Genomic DNA, 22,032 nt, shown 5'->3' with positions numbered 1-22,032 from the left:
GACGCAATAAAATCTCTTCACCCATAAGAGTTTGGTTGGTAGGGGATCTTTGAATCATACTCATTATTTTAGAGATTAATCATTGACTAAAACTTGATTCAAGCACTATTAGGAGCAACTTTCTCTGAATCCCAGCTTTGCAGCATTCCTGTGCAATATTTCTGTGACAACTCATATCAAAACCTAGATGTCGATCCCCATCCCTTTTCTCTCTGTGTCCCTAGACCTGGCATTCCAGCCAAGAACCCTGATATTAAATCCATCTTCTCTAATTATCAGATGTGATCTTGGTCATGCTTTTACCATCTGTTTTCTGTAGAAATGATTTGGGGAATGCATCGTGTACCTGCCTCATGTACTTTCTGTACCTCCTTTCACTGGTACTGAAAATAAAAAGGATCACAACGAAAAGCACCATTTAAGCACAAGTTAGATTTATCTCAGCCATGCTCAGCACACAGCAGGCACAAAGAAAGGAATTACAGCTCACATTGCCAGAACCTGCCTGCCTTCTCCCTGACACTAATCTTCTCTAAAATTTGCCAAGACAATTAAGTACTCAACTCCTATTTAAAATCAGGGTGGGAAAGTGATTAAAAAGGCAATCGATCCCTAAGTATCTTTGAGGATGTGGTCCTTGACTCCACTTCCACACTCAGAGCCCGCAGTGGTAACTCCCCAGCATAACGTTGCCTACAGCCACCAAAGCCAGCTCCAGCCTCCTCCAGCTGAGATGGAGCAGAAGTCATGGCAAAGGACATAAAATCCCACAAGCAGACAAATTCTGTTTCCCTTCCCTCTTCTCTCCTGAGGAAAAGAGACTAGGGTGGTACCCTGGCCGTATAAAGTAGAGCCCTCATACATGTGTATCAATGTGAAAGAGTCTGCGGTTTTAATGGAAATTCCCTGTTTTGAGGACAGAAATTTTTACTAAAAGTGATAGAATATTTCATGACAGTGGTCTTTTACACACGATCTCGCATAAAGACACAATCTGACACCAAAAGGCTGGGATTTTTTTCCCATTCTTGTCAATAACTCTGTTTAAAGTTAATATTAAATACAATCTAAATCAGAATTGTGCCATTTTATACCTGGGCTGCAACAGAGAGCCAGGCTGCAGGAATTGGGCCCTTTTCAGTTATACCAATGTGGGTACAGAAACAACCAGACAAACCACTGAGAGAAAAAGGCATTTTTTGGGCGGGAAAATTCATTCTGCAAAACTTCCAGATGTAGGTAACCACTGGTATCTTATGCATTGAGAAAAAGAGAACCAACAAAAGTTGCATTTTGAGGAACTAAAACTAGGATCTGCTAAGCAATAATAAAGAAGAAAAAAATAGAGAAGGAAGAGAACAACCACAGCGTCTGACTGTAATTTCCTTTTAGAGGATTACCTCTGTGTAAGAAATTAAGCAAATACTTTCAAGTTGATTAAAGTTTTTTTTCAATCAGTACAACTTAATTGGGTATGTGTAAACTAAACTGTAAACTGCTGGCATCTTATCACCTTGTTTTCATTAAAATCACTTTATCTATATAGAATACTGGCCAAACACCAGACAAAATTCTCTAAGGCAAGCTAAGCAAAAATGACTTGTTGACCAAAGAAAGGACATTGTTCCCATTTGTTATTGGATTCTTCCCTCACTGTTAAAAATAAGTAATCTTCAGGCTACAAAATGTGCCTTTGTCTCTTGGCCAGGTACCTCAATGTACTAAAAGTGGAAGAGGGGGAATTTCATAGAATGGTTTGGGTTGGAAGGGACCTTAAAGATCATCCAATTCCAACCCCCGTGCCACACCTCCCACTGGATCAGGTTGCTCAAAGCCTCATCCGGCTTGGCCTTGAAACCTCCAGGGACAGGGCAATCACAACTTCTCTGGGCAACCTGTGGCAGCGCTTCACCACCTTCGCTGTAAAAAATGTCTTCTTTATGTCTAATCTAAATCTCCCCTCTTTCAGCTTAGAATCATAGAATAACCAGGTTGGAAGAGACCCACTGGATCATCGAGTCCAACCATTCCTATCAAACACTAAACCATGCCCCTTAGCACCTCGTCCACCCATGCCTTAAACACTTCCAGGGACGGTGACTCAACCACCTCCCTGGGCAGACCGTTCCAGTGCCCAATGACCCTTTCTGTGAAAAGTTTTTTCCTAATGTCCAGCCTAAATCTCCCCTGGTGGAGCTTGAGGCCATTCCCTCTTGTCCTGTCCCCCGTCACTTGGGAGAAGAGGCCAGCACCCTCCTCTCCACAACCTCCTTCCAGGTAGTTACAGAGAGCAATGAGGTCTCCCCTCAGCCTCCTCTTCTCCAGGCTAAACAACCCCAGCTCTCTCAGCCGTTCCTCATAAGGCCTGTTCTCCAGCCCCCTCACCAGCTTCGTTGCTCTTCTCTGGACTCGCTCCAGAGCCTCAACATCCTTCTTGTGGTGAGGGACCCAGAATTGAACACAGGATTCAAGCTTAAAACCATTATCCCTTGTCCTGTCACTGCAATCCCTTACAAAGGAGCCCCTTCTCATCTTTCCTTTAGCCTCCTTTAAGTACTGGAAGGCTGCTAGACGGTCCCTCCTGAGCCTCCCCTTCTCTAGGCTAAACAAGCCAAACTCTCTCAGCCTGTCCTCATATGGGAGGTGCTCCAGCCCTCTGATCATCTTCGTGGCCCTCCTCTGGGCTCACTCTAACAGATCTATGTCCTTCCTCTGTGGAGGACTCCAGAACTGAATGCAGTACTCCAGATGAGGTCTCACAAGAACAGAGCAGAGGGGCAGAATCACTTCCCTTGACTTGCTCATCACACCTCTTCTGATGCAGCCCAGAACGTGGTTGGCTTTCTGGGCTGCAAGCACACATTGCAGGCACATTTTTGAACTTCTCATCCACCAACACATCCAAGTCTTTCTCTTCAGAGCTAGTCTCAATCTACTCCCCACCCATCCTGTATTTGTTCTTGGTATTGCCCCGACCCAGTTGCCCTCTTCAAGCTCTGGAGTGATACATGAGCTCAAATGTGATTGATTTTAATCATTTTTGATGACAGTAGGGGAAAGGGACAAATCTATTAGTTACAAGGAGAAAGTCCATCTAACCACCTTCCACGCACAGTTCCCTTGTCTTTGTAGCTCAAAATCTGAATGCAGTTACCAAAGCTTTATCTGAAAATTTTAATATGTTGTTCTGGAACCAACTGTGTGATGTTTTCTGCAGACTTGTGTCCTTTGTGCCCTAATCCACCTTACTCTCCAAAAAGATTATATGCCATTACCATCAGGCACCCCATAGCTAGTCCAGAGCGATGGGGACAGTGACTGAGTGGCCGTGATACACATGCTGACTAGCCACTCAAGGCTGTTAAATGACTTTTTCTCAGGGTAAAAAAATCCCCACCACCCACTAATTTCCTAAAAGATTGTAGAAAGTTCACTGGCTTGGGGAAGAGTTGCTCACTTGACTGCGAGTAAAATTAATGTAGACTCTAAAAGCTATTGGGAATGACAGAGGAGTAAAAAATACCTGGGAAAAAAAAAGTGCAGTCAACATAAGTCTTGCCTGCAAGACTAGGAGCCCCAGATTAAAAGCACCCGGGGAGTAAATCCAGTTAAATCTGGTAAAAGTTCTGCATGGCTAAAGAAAAAGAATTTGGTGTAGGAAAGTAAAAATTAGAGGACAAAGAATATTGTATGCCAGAAATTAGACACCAGTGTCTTAGAGGGGATAACTATGGGCTGAGTGTTCCTGAGGAGCTGCCACTGAGGCCCCTCAAACTCACACAGAATTAGACCCTTTTTCCAAAGGGTTCTTGCAAACTTTCTTGCTTAGGAGGCTAAGAGCCTCCTTTGGAGCTTGAAGGTACCCAGTGACCGCAATGGCTGCAGTGCTACTCAGCCCTTCACAAGCTCACTTTGAAGAAAGTAGCTCCTCAAAGAGCATGTAGACATTGTGTGACACCACATCCCACTATATGCCTGATGTTTAAAGCATAGCCTCTGCTGTGACTGTCTTGGAGTTCCCATGTCAGATCCCTTCACAGAAGTCTGACCAAGGAAGGGGAATTCAAGCTCGGAAATATTTTTATTACAGAATCTGGTTAAAATGGTTAGTTCTGTTACCATATTGAATGGTTATTTAACTGTGACATTGCTATATTCCACCTGACAATAAGCTGCATACTTAAAATAAGTGAGTATTTCAGAAGGTGACTGTCGCATTTGAATATGGGAAGTAGAACTGCAAAGACCTCGAGGGGCACAATTAATGCCCAGAAAATAACATACTGTCCTCACAGACAATGCATTCAAAATACCTTCAGTTATCAAAGGTTTGCCACTAAGGCTAAAATTAAGGTCTTCTCTTTATAACATGACACCTTGGAGACAGAAGAGGCAACAGCTGCTGAACTCTTTACTGGGTTCTCCTGTATGTACCACTTTTCATCAAAAGATATCAAAGTGCCTTATGCAGGGCAGTGACCTTTTAGTCTTGGCAAATTATTCATGAGAAACTGAGGCAGAAAGAAAGCAAGCAAGCTGCCTGTCAGATGATATGTGGAAAATCAAAGGGCAAAACAAAGCATCTCCTGGAGTTAACCCGCAAACCCCACTCAAAAAAATGCAATTACAGGTTTTGGTTAGCCTGAAAATTCCCTAGTAGGGGGCTTACTGAGCACTGAAGGTTTGGTGAGTGAGCCTGTTAAATTGTTAAAGTAATGACTTTTTCCATGCTTTTATGTTCATTCGGATTTTTCCCTTAAGGTCAGTACAGAAATATTATCTGCATTGTTTATTCATGTCAGTCTCACAGTTATGACAGGTTTATATTGCACACACTTTTGCCCAAAGAAAACTGTGGGAATGCCTGGTTCTGGAAGCAAACAGAAATGTTGCAGGGAGGAGGGACAATCACTGGGGCATAACACAGGCCTCTCAAACCTTCTTCTAGTACAACTGGCTCTCCTAAAATAGCACAGACAGGAGTCAATTATAGTAATATGTTGTACTTCAGTGTTTGAGTTTAGCAAATGTTTTCACTGAACATAGCATTGGAGGTGACTAACTTAGAGCTATAATAATTCCAGGGGGTTATGTTTGAAAGATACATTCTGGGGATAGTGTAGTAAGAACAGGCACTTTGTCTTGTTACCTACCAAAGTAGGAACTTCTCGCAAAAGTACCAGCATCCTAGGTTTGGCATAACTTACAGGTTAATGAGTGTTCATTTTTATGCTCTGGATACTACGTTCAATTAAGTTTACACAAGGACAGGATCAGTTCATGGTGTTGCACGAGCAACTAAGACTCCTGTAGCGATATGGTCTTTGGTTTACACAGATGTTACAGCAGTTGCTGGAGTGCACATTTTGGCTTACCAGTTTTATATCTTACAGTGTCTAAAGGTAAGAGGATTTATCTCTTTTTTTAAAGACCCTTCTTGAGGTTCTTCTGGGCTATCTATCTTATCTCGAGAGCTAACCACATAACTGATTAATATATGTTGTAAAATTCAGAGCACTTCTTCTCAACTTATCCTTAGATTGAAGACAGGCATTTCTTTTCAGACCTGAGGAAGAGGTTTGCACCTGTATCAGTTGGTCTGGTTAAAGATATATCTTCCCCTTGCAAACTTTATTGCTAATGCTAAATAAGGCAGTCCATGACTGGAAGACCACACACAGCGACTGTTTTCACAGAGAAAAATCCCAAAGAAACATACTGATCTGATAAATGGGAGAAAAAAAGTAAAGCTCAAACAAAGCACAAATCAACCTTTAAAAGAAAGTAGAAAGGGAGAAAGAAATCTTCTATTCAATCCTCAGCCATCACTGAACAGAGAAATGGACATGGTAGCATGCAGGTACCTTCTCTATATTCTTTTTACTGTCATCTTGTCATCTCTGTGCAGTGATTGCAGGTCTGAAAGCAAAGGCAAGGTTCAGAGCAGGAACACACAGTGGAATAAGCAAATGCAGCCACTACAGCATCTGGTCTGCATGGCAATGTCAGTAATTAATGGCCAGCTTTGCAGGAATGCAAGCCTGAAAAGAACAGCCTGGCCTCCAAGCCAAGCCCTTGCCAGCAATGAGCTGATGTTGCTAAACTCAATATCAAAAGCATTTTTTTCCCCCTTTCCCTCCCCACCTCTCACTAGCAGGCAATCCCAGGTCCTGCTTGCTCTGGATGGTAGCAATTCCTCTTTTATTCCTGGCCTGAAAGAGTCACTGTGCTTTTGCAAATGAGGAGGTGAGGGCCTGATTCCAGCTGGGGCAGCCCTTGGTGCCCCCCAGGTGTGCCAGTCAGTGCTGGTGCCTGGGGCTGTCTTGCCTTGCCCCACAGCAGCTGCAGCACAGTGCATCTCCACCCTCCATGTCCCCTCTGTGGCTGAAGTGACAGCCCCATTTGCCCAGGGACCTTGTGGTGCCTTGCAGTAGGAGGCAGAGCCCAAGCCGTAAGAAGCATTTGCTTTCTGAAATCCTCATAAGGTAGTCCCACTTTAAAACAGGAGAGCAATACCAAAGTGAAGTGTTTATATAAAACACTAGCACAGCAGCTGTTGCCAGGAGCAACAATATGGCTATCACCAGCTAATATGGAGATGTTTGTTTCAAATTTATCATCTTGATTTTGAAGAGTGGCCAAAACTCCACAGAAGAACATTTTATTTTGCTGTGTGTGGATGTGCATGCACAAAGACAGAGCAAGACAGCAAATAACTCTCTCAAAGTAGAGAGTCAAATGTGCTCAGGGGAGTTTAACTGCAGCCAGCAGAGTTGTGTTTGGGAAGATTTTCCTTGCCTGACATTGCTTTTGCCTGGAGGACGGAGTCCAGGTCCGTGGTCATAAATGCCCCCATTCATGGTAGATTAGTGGTGATGAGTGTCTGGTGACTGGCAGTTCTAGTTATTACTTAGGAAGCAGGTACAACACAGGAGTAGGAAACTCACAAGTACATCACTATGATGAAGAGTTTGGGGATACTTCCATCAGACCACTTGGGTTCAGAGGAGTTGAATGATGGGGAAACTCCAGGTACCTCTGGTTTTGCTCCAGGCACCTTTGGTGACACCTATAGTTCACAGCCATGGATCCTTCCAATGCTTCCAATGCCTGGAGCAGGTCCCACTCTACCAGGGGAGTTGTAAGGTCTTGACACTCCTGACCCTGGCTTTCTTTTCTAGTTTTTTTATTGATGGGACACACACGCCATGAAACCCCAAATTACATTCAGGCCAAGTTTTCTTGGTCTTATTCCAGACTGGCTTCTAGGCCATTTGCAGTCTGCAGATCATCTTTTATGTGAAAGTGAGATTACTTATGTCTGAAAATCACATGCAAGTTAGAATTCAATGTAAAATTCAAGTTATCTCTGGTTTCCACTGATTCTCATTTTGAGATCTGAGATAATTTTGATGCTGAAATTAAAAATAAAAAACCCCTACAAGGTGCAGAAGCAGAAGAAATGCGAGCCTACATCAACCAAAATCAAAAAGAAAACATCTGTGTTGATCTTGAAAAGTAAAAACAAGATTTATACCTGGATTTAGCAAGAAATATAATCTGTCCCTCAGAGCAAACAAACTTGGCAGAAAAGCACCATCTTGGTTTCTGATTTGTGAATGGACAACATAAAGAAGCAAAATAAGTGTGAAACTTGCTGAAGTAATAAAAAAGCAAGTAGCACCTCAATTTTCAATACTTTTTGAGTACCTTCAACCAGAAATCTTGAAAACAATACAATTGAGATTTAATTACAGACTTTCTCTATTATCTTGTTGTTTACTGAAAGAAAGCAAAGATTTAAATCTGCACCTGCTCAGTCAGAAATGACAGGCAACTTCCATTCCCCAATGCATTTGTGCTAGCACCTCAGGAAGTCTAAGGAATTGGTGATTCCCAGGCACCGAGAAGATACAATATCAAGCTGAACTCAGACACAGCTGAACACTAGCACAAACCCTTTGGAAAAATGACCTATATACACCTGTTCCCAGCAACTCACATGTCACCCTCTTCTTTGATTCCATGGACAGATCATGCAGAGCTTTTCTTTCCAGGACAAAAAAAACCCAAACCACCCCACCCAACAACTCTCTGACTTTGGCATAACTGCTTTCCTTATTTTGGTAAAGAGTCTTGCTGTCCCTTGGGAGATCACAGTGGTGACAGTGAATGCAAAACTGAAATACAACCCCTTTTTCACACAGAGGGGCACTGATGAAGTCTCTTTCTGCTCTATATGGGCTTGAAAGAGTCACTGTTCCAGGCATGTCCTGCTGTACCCTTCTCACAGCTATGCTCCTGCTGTGTCCTTGCTCATATAACAACAGGGTGAACATGAGTTTCAAGATTCATTCACACACTCTCTCATTTCTAAGAACCATCATGTCAAACATCTGTGAACACAGTAGAAATAAACAAAAGTGAGCTGTGGCTGGGATTTTCCCATTTGTGGTTTGCTGAGGAGAGAAGAAAAATAGATGCTTTCCAGCTATGGTAGGTTTGTTCTTTTGTTTACGATCAGCTCCCAATAATTCCTTTCTCCTTCTAACTGATGCTGCCCCTTCATTGCTACGGTCTGGAGACCTTCACTTAGTCACAGCATAAGGGGAGAGAGAAGATAAAATGCCTAGCTTGACTGTAGCTCACAGAAAGGGGAAAATCTTTATTTGGTCTGTGCTGGCAGCAAGTGGCATATAAGCCATCTCTCCAAAAACTGGCGCTTGGAAGCGCTTGGAAGAGGACCACAAAAGCAGCCATGGCCTGGGAGGGGAGAGGGGCTGCCTTGGTTCAGGAGCAAGCAGAAGCATCAATCTGATGTCCTGGCTTTTATAAGAAAAATGCTTCACAACTTGAGGAGCAAACCCAGTCGTGGGAGACATGGATCTATCTAGGTTCAGCTGCTCTGTGGGACCTCCCTGCTCCTGTTTTTGCTCCAGTGAATGAAAAACATTTCAGCAGAATGGAGGGAAGCAATCTAGTGCCAGAAGGGGAAAATCTCATACAGGCTAGTCCTACAAATCTCTTGCAAGTCCATCTTGTCTCCCTCACCCTGATCTTTGTGCAAATGTCCCTGTGACTTTGAAGGAGAGTGAATTCATTGACTTAGTTAGGGCTGGCTCAGGAGAAACGCATCACCTGCAAACAACTCCACGTGTGCCCAAGCCGTCTGCCATCTATCCTGCTCCAACTAGGGCAACCATTAGGGAACAACAAACACATTGCTCTAACGCATTGTGCTACAAGATCTGTACCGAACTGAGGGACAGACCATAGCAAAGGCTCTGAATCTGCAAAACAGGGCTGGGTGGCAGAGAGGGAATCAGTTTCTCCAGGAAGTGAAGCTGTTCATGTAAGGGACTTTCATTTGTAAGCACCTCATGAAAGCCCTTTTCCGTTAATATTCAGTGTGGAGATGGGCTTCGGGAGCTAACGTCTATGTTACCCTTTACAAACTGGTGGTGAAAGCTGTGAAGCTGCTGTGGCTGGTAGGTATGAGGGCTCATGGTCTGCTGGTCCTCCTGTCTTCACCCACCAGGTGCAGCAATTCTTCTGTCCTTTGGACCCTGCAAACAGCTCTGCGGTGCCTGGCAGAAGCCAGCACATGCTTGCTTACTGCTTCTCACAAATACATAGCCGTCTTGTGTGGCCATACAATTACTCCACTAAGCCATAGCTTTTAGGATGCCTGCTATTTAGATGAGACATGTTTGTTTGTAATGAAATAAGCTGATTTAAATCACTTTGGCACAAATTAAGTATTTCTGATAAACACCATAAAAGAACTATAAAAGAATGAATTATATCAGGAGCATAAAAAAAAAATCAAATTGTTTTTCATATGGACAGGCAGCCCCATACACATACCTTCCATGTACAATGGCCATTATAACCCTACAACTGTTAATAGACGGGATCTAATTAGACAGAGATACAGCAGTGTGGGCCAACAGACAGTCCGGAGATGTGCGATCAATGCACCACCCATTACTGTATCTTTTCCTCCTGGGAAGGTCAAATCATTATGCCCTGTGTACAGCTGTGCCAAATTTGTAATCTAAGCCTCTGACCAGGCTAATCAACCCATTGAACTCCCATTTTCTTCACCCGTCACGTATTTTTCAGCTCAAGCCCTGTGTCTTAATCATGCGACAGACTGAGCTCAGAAATATATCGGTGTATAATGCTGGAAGTGAGGGCAAGGCAGAAGTGAATTGCAATAGGTCCCCTAAGCCTCTGAAATACTTAACAGACAGATATGTTTAGATACACTTTAAAAAGTTGTACCGAAAAATAGATGCCCCTTGCCCCAGGAATCCTGCTGGGACTATCAGCAGGGGTGCTACAGCTGCTAGGGTGCCTCAGAAGAAATTCTCAGGAGAATGCGACGCAAGATGACAATATTTCTGCAAGAATGTGCATAGGCCCATGGAATTTAATAGAGAAATGACAGATGTCATGGGACTTCTAATTAACAAAAAATCAGTTGCAGCAGTGAGGAAAAGGTCTGTGGTAAATGCACAGGGCTGCAGAGTAATGGGTTGAGATTCCTGTAAATTTTAGTCCTAAACAAATCCACAGACTGGTGTTTCTACAGCAGCATGGAAACTGTAGAATCATAGAGTAGTTTGGGTTGGAAGAGACCTTAAAGATCATCCACTTCCAGCCCCCTGCCATGGGCAGGGATGCCTCCCACTAGCTCAGGCTGCCCAAGGCCCCATCCAACCTGGCCTTGAACACCTCCAGGCATGGGGCAGCCACAGCTTCCCTGGGCAACCTGGGCCAGTGCCTCACCACTCCCATCATGAAGAAAATCCTCATTATGTCTAGTCTAAATCTGCCTGTCTCCAGTTTATACCCATTGCCCCTAGTCCTATCACCACAAGCCTTTGTGAACAGTCCCTCCACAGCTTTCCTGCAGCCCCTTCAGGCACTGGAAGGTCGCCATAAGGTCTCCTTGGAGCCTTCTCTTCTCTAGGCTGAACAACCTCAACTCTCTCAGCCTGTCCTCATATGGGAGGTGCTCCAGCCCTCTGATCATCCTTGTAGCCCTCCTCTGGACCCATTCCAACAGTTCCATATCCTTCTTATGCTGAGGATTCCAGAACTGGACACAGTACTCCAGATGAGGTCTCACAAGAGAGTAATAGAGAGGCAGGATCACCTCCCTCAACCTGCTGGCCACGCTTCTTTTGATGCAGCCCAGGATACGGTTGGCCTTCTGGGCTGTGAGCACACATTGCAGGCTTATGTCAAGCTTCTCGTCAACCAGCACCCCCAAGTCCTCTGCAGGGCCGCTCTCAACCCCATCATAGCCATCCTGTATTGAAATCAGGGATTGCCCCAACCTAGGTGTAGGAAAAATGTGTTATGAGAAATTACGGGCCTCAGGAGGACTTGAAAGGTCATCTACAACATCTCCCCTCACAAATGCAAAGCAGCTCTTCTTTTGCCCTTGTGGACACTCCTGTGTAAGCAAAAGTGAACTTACACCTTGGATTTCTGCTAGAGTCAAGCTGAGACTGCCCATCTGCTTTACATGACAATACAGGGTCAGAACAACATAGGCCAGGTCTTATGTGGTTAAGCAAAGAGTGGCTTTGAGAGTGAATTCAGTACAGAATGTAGCTGTAATGCATGTCTGCTAAGAGCTGTGTTATGACACAGCCTCATCCCCTGCCCATGTGAACCAGAGTATCCACTGGAAGAAGCAGCAGAAAGAGTACAGTTTTACAAGTGTATTTTCCACCTAAATCCACTATTGAAATGTTCCAAACTCTTTGACTCTTTGCCTTAGCTCTTCTTTTTCACTAGATTGAAACACTGGTATTCAGAATATTGGGTTGTAATTTTTCTCTGTCAAGGAACCAGTAGAACTACTATCATTAATTTAACATCAAACATTGATGAATTTTCATAACAGCCCCGTAGAGTGAGTACTGTTGTCCCTGTGTTCCTGATGTGCCCAAGATGAGGGGGAGTCAGCAATAGACCCTGAAAAAGTAGAGAGAGCAGAGGCAGATTTTTCCTGGATTTCTTGATCTCGTCTGTTGAATTATACTTTATTACCTGGACACATAATTCTTATTGAGACATATTTTAAGCAAGACCTTTTGTCACATATTACTAAATTATTACATAACATTACTTCTTTTAGAGCAGTCAATGCTTAGATTCTCAAGAAGTAGTTGGCACTGGCAAAGTGTGTGTCTACATCTGCTTGCAGACAGTAAACTGTTGCCATTAGCTTTTAAAAAAAATACGCAAAAACATTTCTCTGAATCTTGGGTATTCCACTCCCCCATCTTTTTAACTGTTCTCAGTGTAACTTGATCTGCGTCTTTAAACTGCAAAATCTAAGGTCTTTGAGCAGTCAAACGTCAAACTGTACCCACTGCCCTTTAACGGCAAGGAGAAGCTGCCCACACTGCAGCCCCCTCTGCACATCCCACCTCACACTGTTGAAGTTAGATGGAACATTTACCTGGTAAGTATCTCATCTTTTCCATCCATAACAGCTACAAGGGCTTTTTTTTCTTTTTCTATAAGGAAAAAAAAAAAAAGGTAGCTCCTCTAAAAGGAAAGAGGAAGGCAGAAATTTCATTGCGTCTCAGTCCTGCCCCATGATGCTTCTTCCTGCCTGTGAATTTCCACCTGCCCCTTCTCCCTATATAAGGCAGCACACGTGGGGTAGAACTGTTTAGTCGCCTGCCACTGTCCAAGGGATGAGTAGCAGTGGGAAGTGATGCTGTTTCTTCTTTCCTCTGTAGTTTGCGGGAGGTGAAGGAGCTCTGGCTGGACTCACTCCTTGGGTAAGTACACCCTGGGATTAAATTTGTAGCATCACGGTTGCAGTCTGTGCAGTGCTCCAGGTGCAGCTGTACAGAGATAGAGAAAGCGGAGAGGTGTGCCCGCTGCAAAGTGCAGCTTGTGGGCAGAGCTGACTGAGTTGCTTTAGCCTTGTGTTTGCAGATTAACAACAACCTCATGTAGCTGTCACCACTTGCTCATTTCTTGCAAGGATTGAAAATGGAAAGCTGGTGTTTGGTTTTTGTTTTTTGGTTTTTTGTTGTTGTTGTTTTAATTAGGAGGCAGATAGAGCAGTGTGGGGCTGAGTGCCTTCCAGAGAAGGGCTTTGTAATTGGCTTGTGTGGGGTATCTTGCTGGTTCAGAATCATACTTAAATGCTAGACTGGCTTGCAGGGGAGAAATACAAGGGCGCAGTTTTACAAAAGTCTTTCTTTGTCCATTCCCTGTTCAATAAACAGGCAAACAAAAGGACCGAAGGAAAACAGAGTGTCCAGAGCTCCCCGGATCAAACTCCTAATGAAAGTGTTAAGCAGCTGTAATACTGTGAGTATCTTTATTGTTTCATCTCTGTCAACAGAGTGATTTTGAAAAGCTCTGATTTCTAAATCAGAGCATTCAATTACTCACAAAGTGTCTTTGTTTTCTTGCCCAGTCAAAGACACTAAATGCTGGGAACATGGAGAGTCTGATTGAGTGCCAGTCGGAGGTAAGCAGCCGCTACATTTCCCCTATCCTTGTTGTACTGATGTGAGGTATCTCAGCAAAGTAGGGATGGCCCCTGCAGGAGCTGCCCACTGCCTACTGTTGCCCATGAGAGGGCAAACACCTTTGAAGGCAACTCCATGCATCCCCGTGCAGAAGGAGCTGGGCATCACTGTGAGCAGCCAGTGCATTCCCCAGGCTCCTGGGGAGTTTTTCTCAGGAATCTGTCAGGCTTTGAAGCCATCAGGGCTCCCTGGAGAAGCCTGGGAGGAAATCTCCTGTGCCAGGGGAGAACATAGAAGGGTAGGCTGTGTCCAGCTGTAGCTTCTCTGGGTCAAAAGAGCAGCCTGAAAGAGCATAGGGTTGTGACTTGCTAGGCATGTCTGGGGCAGCTGGCTGCAGGGTTTACCACAAACCCCTCTATTGGGCAGTCAAGCAGCGTCACTCCTGGACCAAGGTCCCTTTTCAGCAAGTGTTAGGTTTGCTTTGTCCCTGGAGACTCCCAGAGATTTCTCAGGAGCTGCAACTCACTGGTGGCCATCACTGTTGGCAGCAGCTCTTTAACTCCAATACATTTCTTGCAGGCTGATGCCAAGAAATGCTCCCCACTGTTCCCAGCAGATACTGAAGACGGACTTTGTCATTCAACTGGTGAGTTTTAGAAACAAACTAAGGAACTGCCTTCTTATGTAACGCTTGCAAGTTGGCGCTTCTGCAAAACCACCCGAAACTTCCTACTTCAGCTCCCTGAGAGCAATCCACAGCCCTTAGCCCCTGGAGTGCCACTTAAAAATGACCTTGCTCCTTTAAAGAGGCGACAGTGCTGAGTGCCAGAGGTTTTATATCCCATTCTCTGCTCCTTTGAGCCACATTTCACTGTGTTCCCTGACAGCCATGAGAAGTAAATGTGCTCCTTTCTCACTTGAGCATCACCAATGGGGCGTGGCACTGCAAACAAGTACAGCTAATAGCGGTTGCACGCAACAGCAAATAAACTCTCTTGGCAGCAGCAAATGCACTTGTTTTTTTTCTCAATATTCAGATCCTCAGCACTTGTAAACAACCCAGAGGAGACCACTAGCAGAGCAGGGTCAGCTTTGGAGCAGACCATCACCTCAAACCATTTTTCAGGAGTGTCGGGAACAAACGTTTCCTATGACTCTGTAATGTTAGGTGACTTTCTCATAGCTTTTAATCCCTCCCTATCAAGGACTTATACGAAGACATAACTACAGGTCCTCAGAACCTCCAGTCTGCATAAGACAACTTCATTTTAGAGTAGAAGACAAGTCCTCTACAGGAAATTTGCAACAGGCAACTCCTTTAGAAAACTTTCTAGCAAAAGGATCTTTTTCTCACTGTTTCTGAAAGGATAAAAAAGGCGCACCTCATACTAATACAGCCATCATCTCCAAATTCCTAACATCCATCCCCCTTTAAGATGCAGATGAAACCCCCATGCTAAATGATTTCTGACCCTGAAGCCAATGAGGCACTACCATGATGCTCCCATCCTTTAGGGCAAGCATCACCTCCCACTGGCTGGCTGGCAAGGGCAGAGTGCATATTCTAGCTCTAACGGGACCACTGACATTAAAGCTCTCTCAGAAGCTGAGAGAGCCAGAGTCAAGTGTTTTCAGTCTCTGAAAGAGGCTGAAAAGCAGGAGCCCCTAATTCTACTCTTGCCTGAAGGTTGGGGCATGGTCAGACCACACAGTGAAGATTGTTGTCATTGCTAGCTGCCCAAGTGACATATCTGCTTTTTGTAGTTCTCAGAGAAACCACTGCAATATCAAAAATCTTGATAAATGCTGTTATTTCTGTGACTTGTTCGTTCCCACTCTCTAAGAAGAAACAGTGACTAGAACATGAAAAAAACCCAACAAACAACCCTCAAAACAGGAAAGGTGGTGTCCTTAGAGGGATGGTCACAGTTTTACAGTTTAGGTGGCTGTTTCCTTAGCAACCACTTAGTTGTCTTTCAATTTCTCCCTGCTTCTTTTGGGTTGTTTCAACATACACCTCTGCACTACACACAGATGAATGGCTGCATAGTGATTTTTCGCTTTCCTTTTGTTTGCAGTAGATGGAACAAAGAAAAGAAAGAAGATGATATCGCAGTCGTTTACTCTGAGAAGCTCTACTAACAGGAATTCCCTAGGACAGCTAGAATCGGGTGCCAAAGTTCCTCTGTTTGGCCAGCCTCTGGCAATTATCTGTGGGGAAGATGACACACTGCCCCAACCAGTCCAGGTAAGCAAGCCTGGGGATACGGATATCACACCTCTGTCTCCCAGTGTGAGGCAGGATCCCCAGTACTTGAGCTGCAACACCCAGGAGATAAGTGATTTTAGTGTTTCCCTCTGCATATGCTTCTGATAAGCTCAGGGCCTATCCCAGATGTTCAGGTCTGCAGATTTTGTCCAGCCCACTCAACTTTCACTGGAAATAACTTTGAGTGGAGAAACCCAGGAACAGGAATAGAAGATCATCTGCTCCATAGTATAAATATCTGAGATTCTATTGAAGTAATTTAAATTAAACTGTCAGCAGCATAAACTTCCAAGGATTTCTGTATTTCCCTGAAAAAAAGTGTTCAGCTATGTACTGCCACCCACAAACACCTAACCATTATCTTCTAGAAAAATACAGTCTTGTGACAGCTCTTCCACTGAACTGGCCTTTCCCATAGACAGGCTTTTGTATCTTCTAAGCAATATTTGCCTGGCTTGGGAGGGAGGGGATTTGAACCAAGGCTTCAGCTATCCTTTTTTTTCTTCTGGAAAGAAGCAGGAATGACTCTGCTGAAGTTAGTAGAAGTCACCAGTCCAAAAAGAGGGTGGACTTATTATCCATGTGATCTACTTGGAGCAAGAGCTAGATACTGACCTAATCAGAATGCAGTGTACCTCAGGACACTTTTTCTTCTGTTTCTAAAGAAATGATCACTTGCTAAAGGACCTTCCTTCACCCTAGTAATTGTTCTCCCATTTGTGTCTGGTTCTTTGCTCCACAGGATCTCCTAGCTATACTGTATATGAAAGGACCTGCCACTGAAGGGATATTCAGAAAAGCTGCCAATGAGAAAGCACGAAAGGAGTTGAAGGAGGACCTTAACAAAGGCGGGAATGTTGATTTGGAAAGCAAATCTGTGCACCTGCTGGCAGTGGTCTTGAAGGTGAGCTCCTCTGACCTGCAAGAGTAGGAGGGCAATACTAATCTGCACAGACCCACTTCGATGCTTAGAGCTGACCTAGACGGGGCCCCAAGACAAAGCCAGAGCAAAGACAGACTAAGTGTTGCAGGCGTAGGAAAGTTTGGCATTTTCCTTTTCTGCCTGATTTTCAGTCCCACTTATGATGCTGCTCTTTCCTACGTGCCTACACAAAACTCACTTCATCCTCCCAAGGAGGAGTAGTGATATTAACGGGTAATTGAAAACCAGTAAGGAGCTGGATCCTGTTATTACCCCAATGCAAGAGTGCTTGGCGAGTTCTTGAGCACTGCACAGCTCTGCCAGTGCTGATGATCACCTTTGAGAGCAGGTAGCTCAAGTCAACCTCCCTCCTAGTGAGTCAGTGTCACACTGATGCTCCCTCTGTGCTCAAGGGATACCGTCCAAAGCCTCACCTAAATTTCTTGCCCTTGCAGGACTTCCTCCGAAATATTCCCTCTAAACTCCTCTCAGCTGACCTCTACGAGAAGTGGATCCAAGCTCTGGAGAAGCCAAGCAAGCAGGAAAAAATTGAAGAATTGAAAGAGTAAGTTTTGCAACCAGGAAGTTTTTCAACCAGCCCCAGTGTGATGGAGTGGCTGGTAGAGGCCAGTGATGCCTCTTGAAATGCAGTGTCTCATTTTAAAATTTGACATTTATATCAGCTTGCTACTGCTCTGTGGGGTTTGGTGTAGCGGGCTGTAGCAGCAGCACAGGTATCTGAGATTGCTCTACAAAATGCCTAGTGTAGGAAGAGGACAGAGGGTGCTGTATCTCGACTAATGTAGTCACTGTGCTGTGGGACAGGCACCGAGAGGGAGCCTTCATATCTGCTGGTGGTGAAGTCAGGCATGTGGAGAACACCACTATGTTTTGCTCTTCAGAAAAAGCAGATGTGGGGGCTGACTGGGAGTGCTTTGAAAGCTGCAGTTCTGGGCCCCTCACCACAAGAAGGATGTTGAGGCTCTGGAGCGAGTCCGGAGAAGAGCAACAAAGCTGGAGAACAGGCCTTATGAGGAACGGCTGAGGGAGCTGGAGTTGTTTAGCCTGGAGAAGAGGAGGCTGAGGGGAGACCTCATTGCTCTCTATAACTACCTGAAAGGAGGTTGTAGAGAGGAGGGAGCTGGCCTCTTCTCCCAAGTGACAGGGGACAGGACAAGAGGCCTCAAGCTCTGCCAGGGGAGGTTCAGGCTTGACATCAGGAAAAAAAACATTTCACAGAAAGGGTCATTGGGCACTAGCAGAGGCTGCCCCCGGAGGTAGTTGAGTCACCTTCCCTGGAGGTGTTTAAAAGATGGCTGGATGAGGTACTGAGGGGCATGGCTTAGTGATTGTTGGAATGGTTGGACTCAATGATCCTGTGGGTCTTTTCAAACGTAGTGATTCTGTGATTTTGCACAACTGCAGGCTTTCACATGCCTTTGGGAAGCCTCCAGTGACATCTCCTGATGTCATCTCATCTACTCAAGGATATGGATTGCTGTAGTGCTTGCCATTTAGTCGAGACCTTGCAATTCAAGATCTTACAGTTAACCTCGTACTCAGCTGGGGATTTCTGAATGACACTTCTGCTAAGCAGTGAAAAACAGCACACGCATGCCTCTCTCTGGAGAAACTGTGTCATCTGTCTGGGTTTAATTGAGGTGTGCTGAAATAAAGAAGCAGTGCCTGCTGTAGCCTGAATTAATGTCGTATTTTGTTTGTGTTCATGCAGGGTGGCTGATAAACTGCCTAGACCAAATCTCATCTTGCTGAAGAACTTGCTGTCTCTGCTCCACCACATCAGCCAAAACGCTGAGTCCAACAAGATGGACTCTAGCAACCTGGCCATCTGTGTTGGTCCAAATATGCTGAGCCCAGAGATGGACAACACGCTCCCACTGGAAGTGCAGAAGGAGGTGAATGACAAGGTGTGTTGAACCCTCCAAGCAGCCACCCTCTTTGGGGCAGCTCAGAGCCATCCATAGGGATCTCATTGCCATTGCAAAAGCTTAACAAAAGAGCAGCCCTGAATATCAGGGGTGTGCCCCTCATCTCAGGTGCCTGCAATGTGATGGGCAAGGCTGCCCCTCGTCTTATCTCCTGTGAGAAAAAGTAGCAGTTGCCCTGCAGCCCCCTACATCATATCACAGCTCCTGAATCCTTTCCATATAGAGATCAAGGGCACCATTTGGGCACAGCCACCTGTGGACCCTCTGGACAGCAAGGCTGAAGCTGTGGCTGATGGTGATTTTTTCTGTATCAGGGCACATCAAGTTAGTTTGCAGCATCAGACCTCATCTTTCAGAGTGGACTCACCCTCTGACTTTAAGACAGGACTTTGGCAGAAGCCAACGTGCTGTGCTGCGTTTCTTACAAAGACACCAGGCAGGGTCAAGAAAGACTGCTCAATGTTTTCAGCCCTTTTTACTGACAAAAAATGCTTTTTATGTGCAGGTGACAGCATTAGTGGAGTTTCTCATAAACAACTGCTCAGAAATATTTGGGGAGGACATCGCTTTGCCTGTCTGTGCCTTGACTGAGGAGTTACTGGAGCACACAGACAGCTCCACAGGTATGAGAATGGACTGGGGATGTCAAAGACTGGGACTGCTGGGCCAGATTCTTTTATTTGATATGGGAATAAATCTGTCAAAACTTAAAGTTCCAGAGGATTCACACCACCATTACAGCGCTCTTCTACTAGAAGTCTTTCCATATAGTTTCTTTTCATCCTCAGCTGGTCTGTGAAACTAACATATGCTTTCACTCCACAGAACACCTGTGTGCTGCTCATCAGAACGACTCTGCCTATGACAGCCCAGATCCTGAAGCTGAAGCCATCCCCTCTACCTCTCAGATGGCGCAGCCCAAAGGGAGGAGCACTAGTGTGAGCAGGAGATATCCAGCAGGCATATATGCCCCTTCACTAACTAATTCCAGAAATGACATCAGCACAATGGATAGGAGGTATTCGGAGCCAGACTTGTCCTTCCAGAACCACCTTGAAGGCAGGATAAGGAAACAGAAGCTAAACAAAAGTGAGGACAGTTTTCCAGTTCAGCAGAAACAGCTAGGGTTGGAGGCACTGGAGAAACGGCTTGCAATCTTACCTTCACGATTATCAACTGACTCTCTACCCAAAACATCCTCCAGTTGCTCCCTGGAGAGCTCTGATGGTTCAGTCTTCACCAGCTCGCCAGTAGTTTCACCTTCTAGTCCCAAAAAAACCTTTTTAAATAGGCCCCAGTCCTTTTCCACCAAGGCCACTGAAGACTGCAGTATGCCTAGCAGAGAGATCAAAAAGCATTCCATGTCATTCTCTTTTGCAAACCGCAGGAAAACACTACTAAAAACCCAGAGCTGGGGGCCTGGAAAAAACACGTTTTTTCAGAGAGAGAATTTCACAAAGAAAGATGATCTGTTCTCCTGCAGAGTTGTCCAGAACAGCCCTGATGATGACAAACCATTGCCTGTGGCATATCAGCCAAGGCCCCGTTTCAGGTCAGCTGATGAAGTGTTCAGAGAGGTAGACCAGAGGAATCCTGGAAGACCACCCTCTTACGAAGAGGCTACTAAAAGTTGCCTGGCCGCTCAGGTTTCCTCCTACAATCTCACAGTTCAAAGTATGAGATTACAGATGTCAAACCAGGACACTTTGCCACCTCATCCATGCAGCAGCTGTGCACAGGATGCAGCAAATATGGCTTTAAAGGATCAACCCAGTGGCAGAGTTTCTGCAGTGAAGGATTCTGATGTGGAAACTGAAAATCACAGCATCACCATTGGAATAAACTCCCGTGTGAGTTTGCCTGTGACCCCAGGAGTCTACCGATTGAGAGCCATGTCTGAATCCTGTCGAAAGAACAGACTTGAGTATGTGGGTCGGAGGTGCAGCCAGCCAGTTTTTGAGGTAGAACAGATCCAGTATGCCAAGGAATCCTATGTTTAAAAGGCCTATCCCTCCTCTTCACACTGTACAAAGTAAATATTGTGGAAATAGACATTTTGCTCATCCTCTGTAAGATTTTACTTTCAAGACACCATGAATTTTTTTCCTTGAGGCTCTCCTGAAGTGTCTGGCAGCTTGACACATCACATTCTTTCACCATAAGAGGTGGTGGTGGAGAAGACCTGTGTAATATTATGTAAAAATGTAAATGAATACGCTGTACATAACATAAGCTGTTGTGTGGGATAATTAGTTAGTAATTGATAAACAGTGTTATATTTGTATGCCTGAAAGGACAATGAAAAGGTTGGCAGGTCCAAAACCTATCCAACCTTCCTTTTCTTTTCTGTATGGTCAGGCTCCATGTCATTTGTCATGTGTTTGTGCCAGGCTGATGCAACACTTTGCTGATCTTCTGCATTAAGAAGTGGGCTGGCAGTTACTCCGTCCAAGGGAGCAAGAGCTGTTCTGTCATCAAGGCCACTTCAGCACTTTTCCATAAGCCTCCTGTACCTGCTGCCGTTCCCTCTTCCTGCTTGCTGGTGATGAGAATAATCTGACTACCAAGCAGCATTAGTGTTGTATACTGAGCCTAGATTTAGAGCCACTGAAACCCTACCAGGTCATTAGGGGAATGCATCAAGTAAAGCTTGTGGCCTGAAGTGCTTTTAGTCTAAATAAACTGGACAGGTTGAACAGAAGGAAAGACTATCTTCAGGCCTGCTTTTACGAGGGGAAAAAACCCAAACAAACAACAAAAAATCCTGTAAGGAAACATTATGGATTCCAGCTTTAAATAGTTAAAGCTGCAGCTAATGTTAAATAAATAGATAAATTAAAAAAATACAAAACAGAAAATCACAGACAGTGTCCTTATAACTTTGTAAAAATGACTGGAAGTGCAATGTGTTTTTACATGTAGGAACTTGTTTTGGTTAGCACTTACCTCCTCTTTTATGGCTCAGCATAGCCTTGAATCAAGAGCAGGGAGGCTTTTGTTTTTTTCCTGTGTAACTTCACTACAATAAAACATTTTTCTGCATGAATGCTAAACTGTGCATTGTCTGTATTTAATCCATCCAGGCCCTATATATACCTTGCCTACTTGTATACTATTCTACAAGTACTGCAGGGGTGCTTGAATGACGAGGCATATCTAAGTAGTAGGAAGGAGAGTAACTGACCAGCACTATCACTGCTATTTCTGTAAGAGGCTGCAGGATAGATTTTAGGAACAAATGCCTCTCTGTCAGGAAATCAAGTTACACTGCCAAGTAATAGAATTTATCAGTGAGGTGGAGAGGGAGCTGTAAAGGGGTGATGCTGTTCCAGAAGTGGAGCAGATTAGAAAATATTTTACCAGCATCTCGGGTAT

The 22,032-nt window shown here is 44.7% G+C and overlaps 1 protein-coding gene across 2 annotated transcripts; it reads left to right on the top strand.

The window, feature by feature from the left end:
- The first annotated feature begins 12,657 nt into the window (after window positions 1–12,657).
- Window positions 12,658–21,691, top strand: TAGAP (T cell activation RhoGTPase activating protein). 2 transcript variants are annotated; one of them, XM_069852038.1, is made up of 10 exons: window positions 12,658–12,812; window positions 13,269–13,353; window positions 13,463–13,516; window positions 14,097–14,163; window positions 15,599–15,765; window positions 16,529–16,690; window positions 17,164–17,273; window positions 18,441–18,636; window positions 19,163–19,280; window positions 19,483–21,691. In XM_069852038.1, the coding sequence occupies exons 2-10, from the start codon at window positions 13,327–13,329 to the stop codon at window positions 20,655–20,657; spliced, it is 2,076 nt and encodes a 691-aa protein (XP_069708139.1). In that variant the 5' UTR covers window positions 12,658–12,812; window positions 13,269–13,326; the 3' UTR covers window positions 20,658–21,691. The 2 variants fall into 2 exon arrangements, with proteins under 2 accessions (XP_069708139.1, XP_069708138.1); XM_069852037.1 differs by having other exon boundaries at window positions 15,596–15,765.
- The last annotated feature ends 341 nt before the right edge of the window (window positions 21,692–22,032 follow it).

Source organism: Phaenicophaeus curvirostris, chromosome 2 (assembly GCF_032191515.1).
Source record: "Phaenicophaeus curvirostris isolate KB17595 chromosome 2, BPBGC_Pcur_1.0, whole genome shotgun sequence".
Classification (NCBI taxonomy): Eukaryota; Metazoa; Chordata; class Aves; order Cuculiformes; family Cuculidae; genus Phaenicophaeus; species Phaenicophaeus curvirostris.
This window is presented reverse-complemented; position numbering and strand designations above follow the sequence as displayed.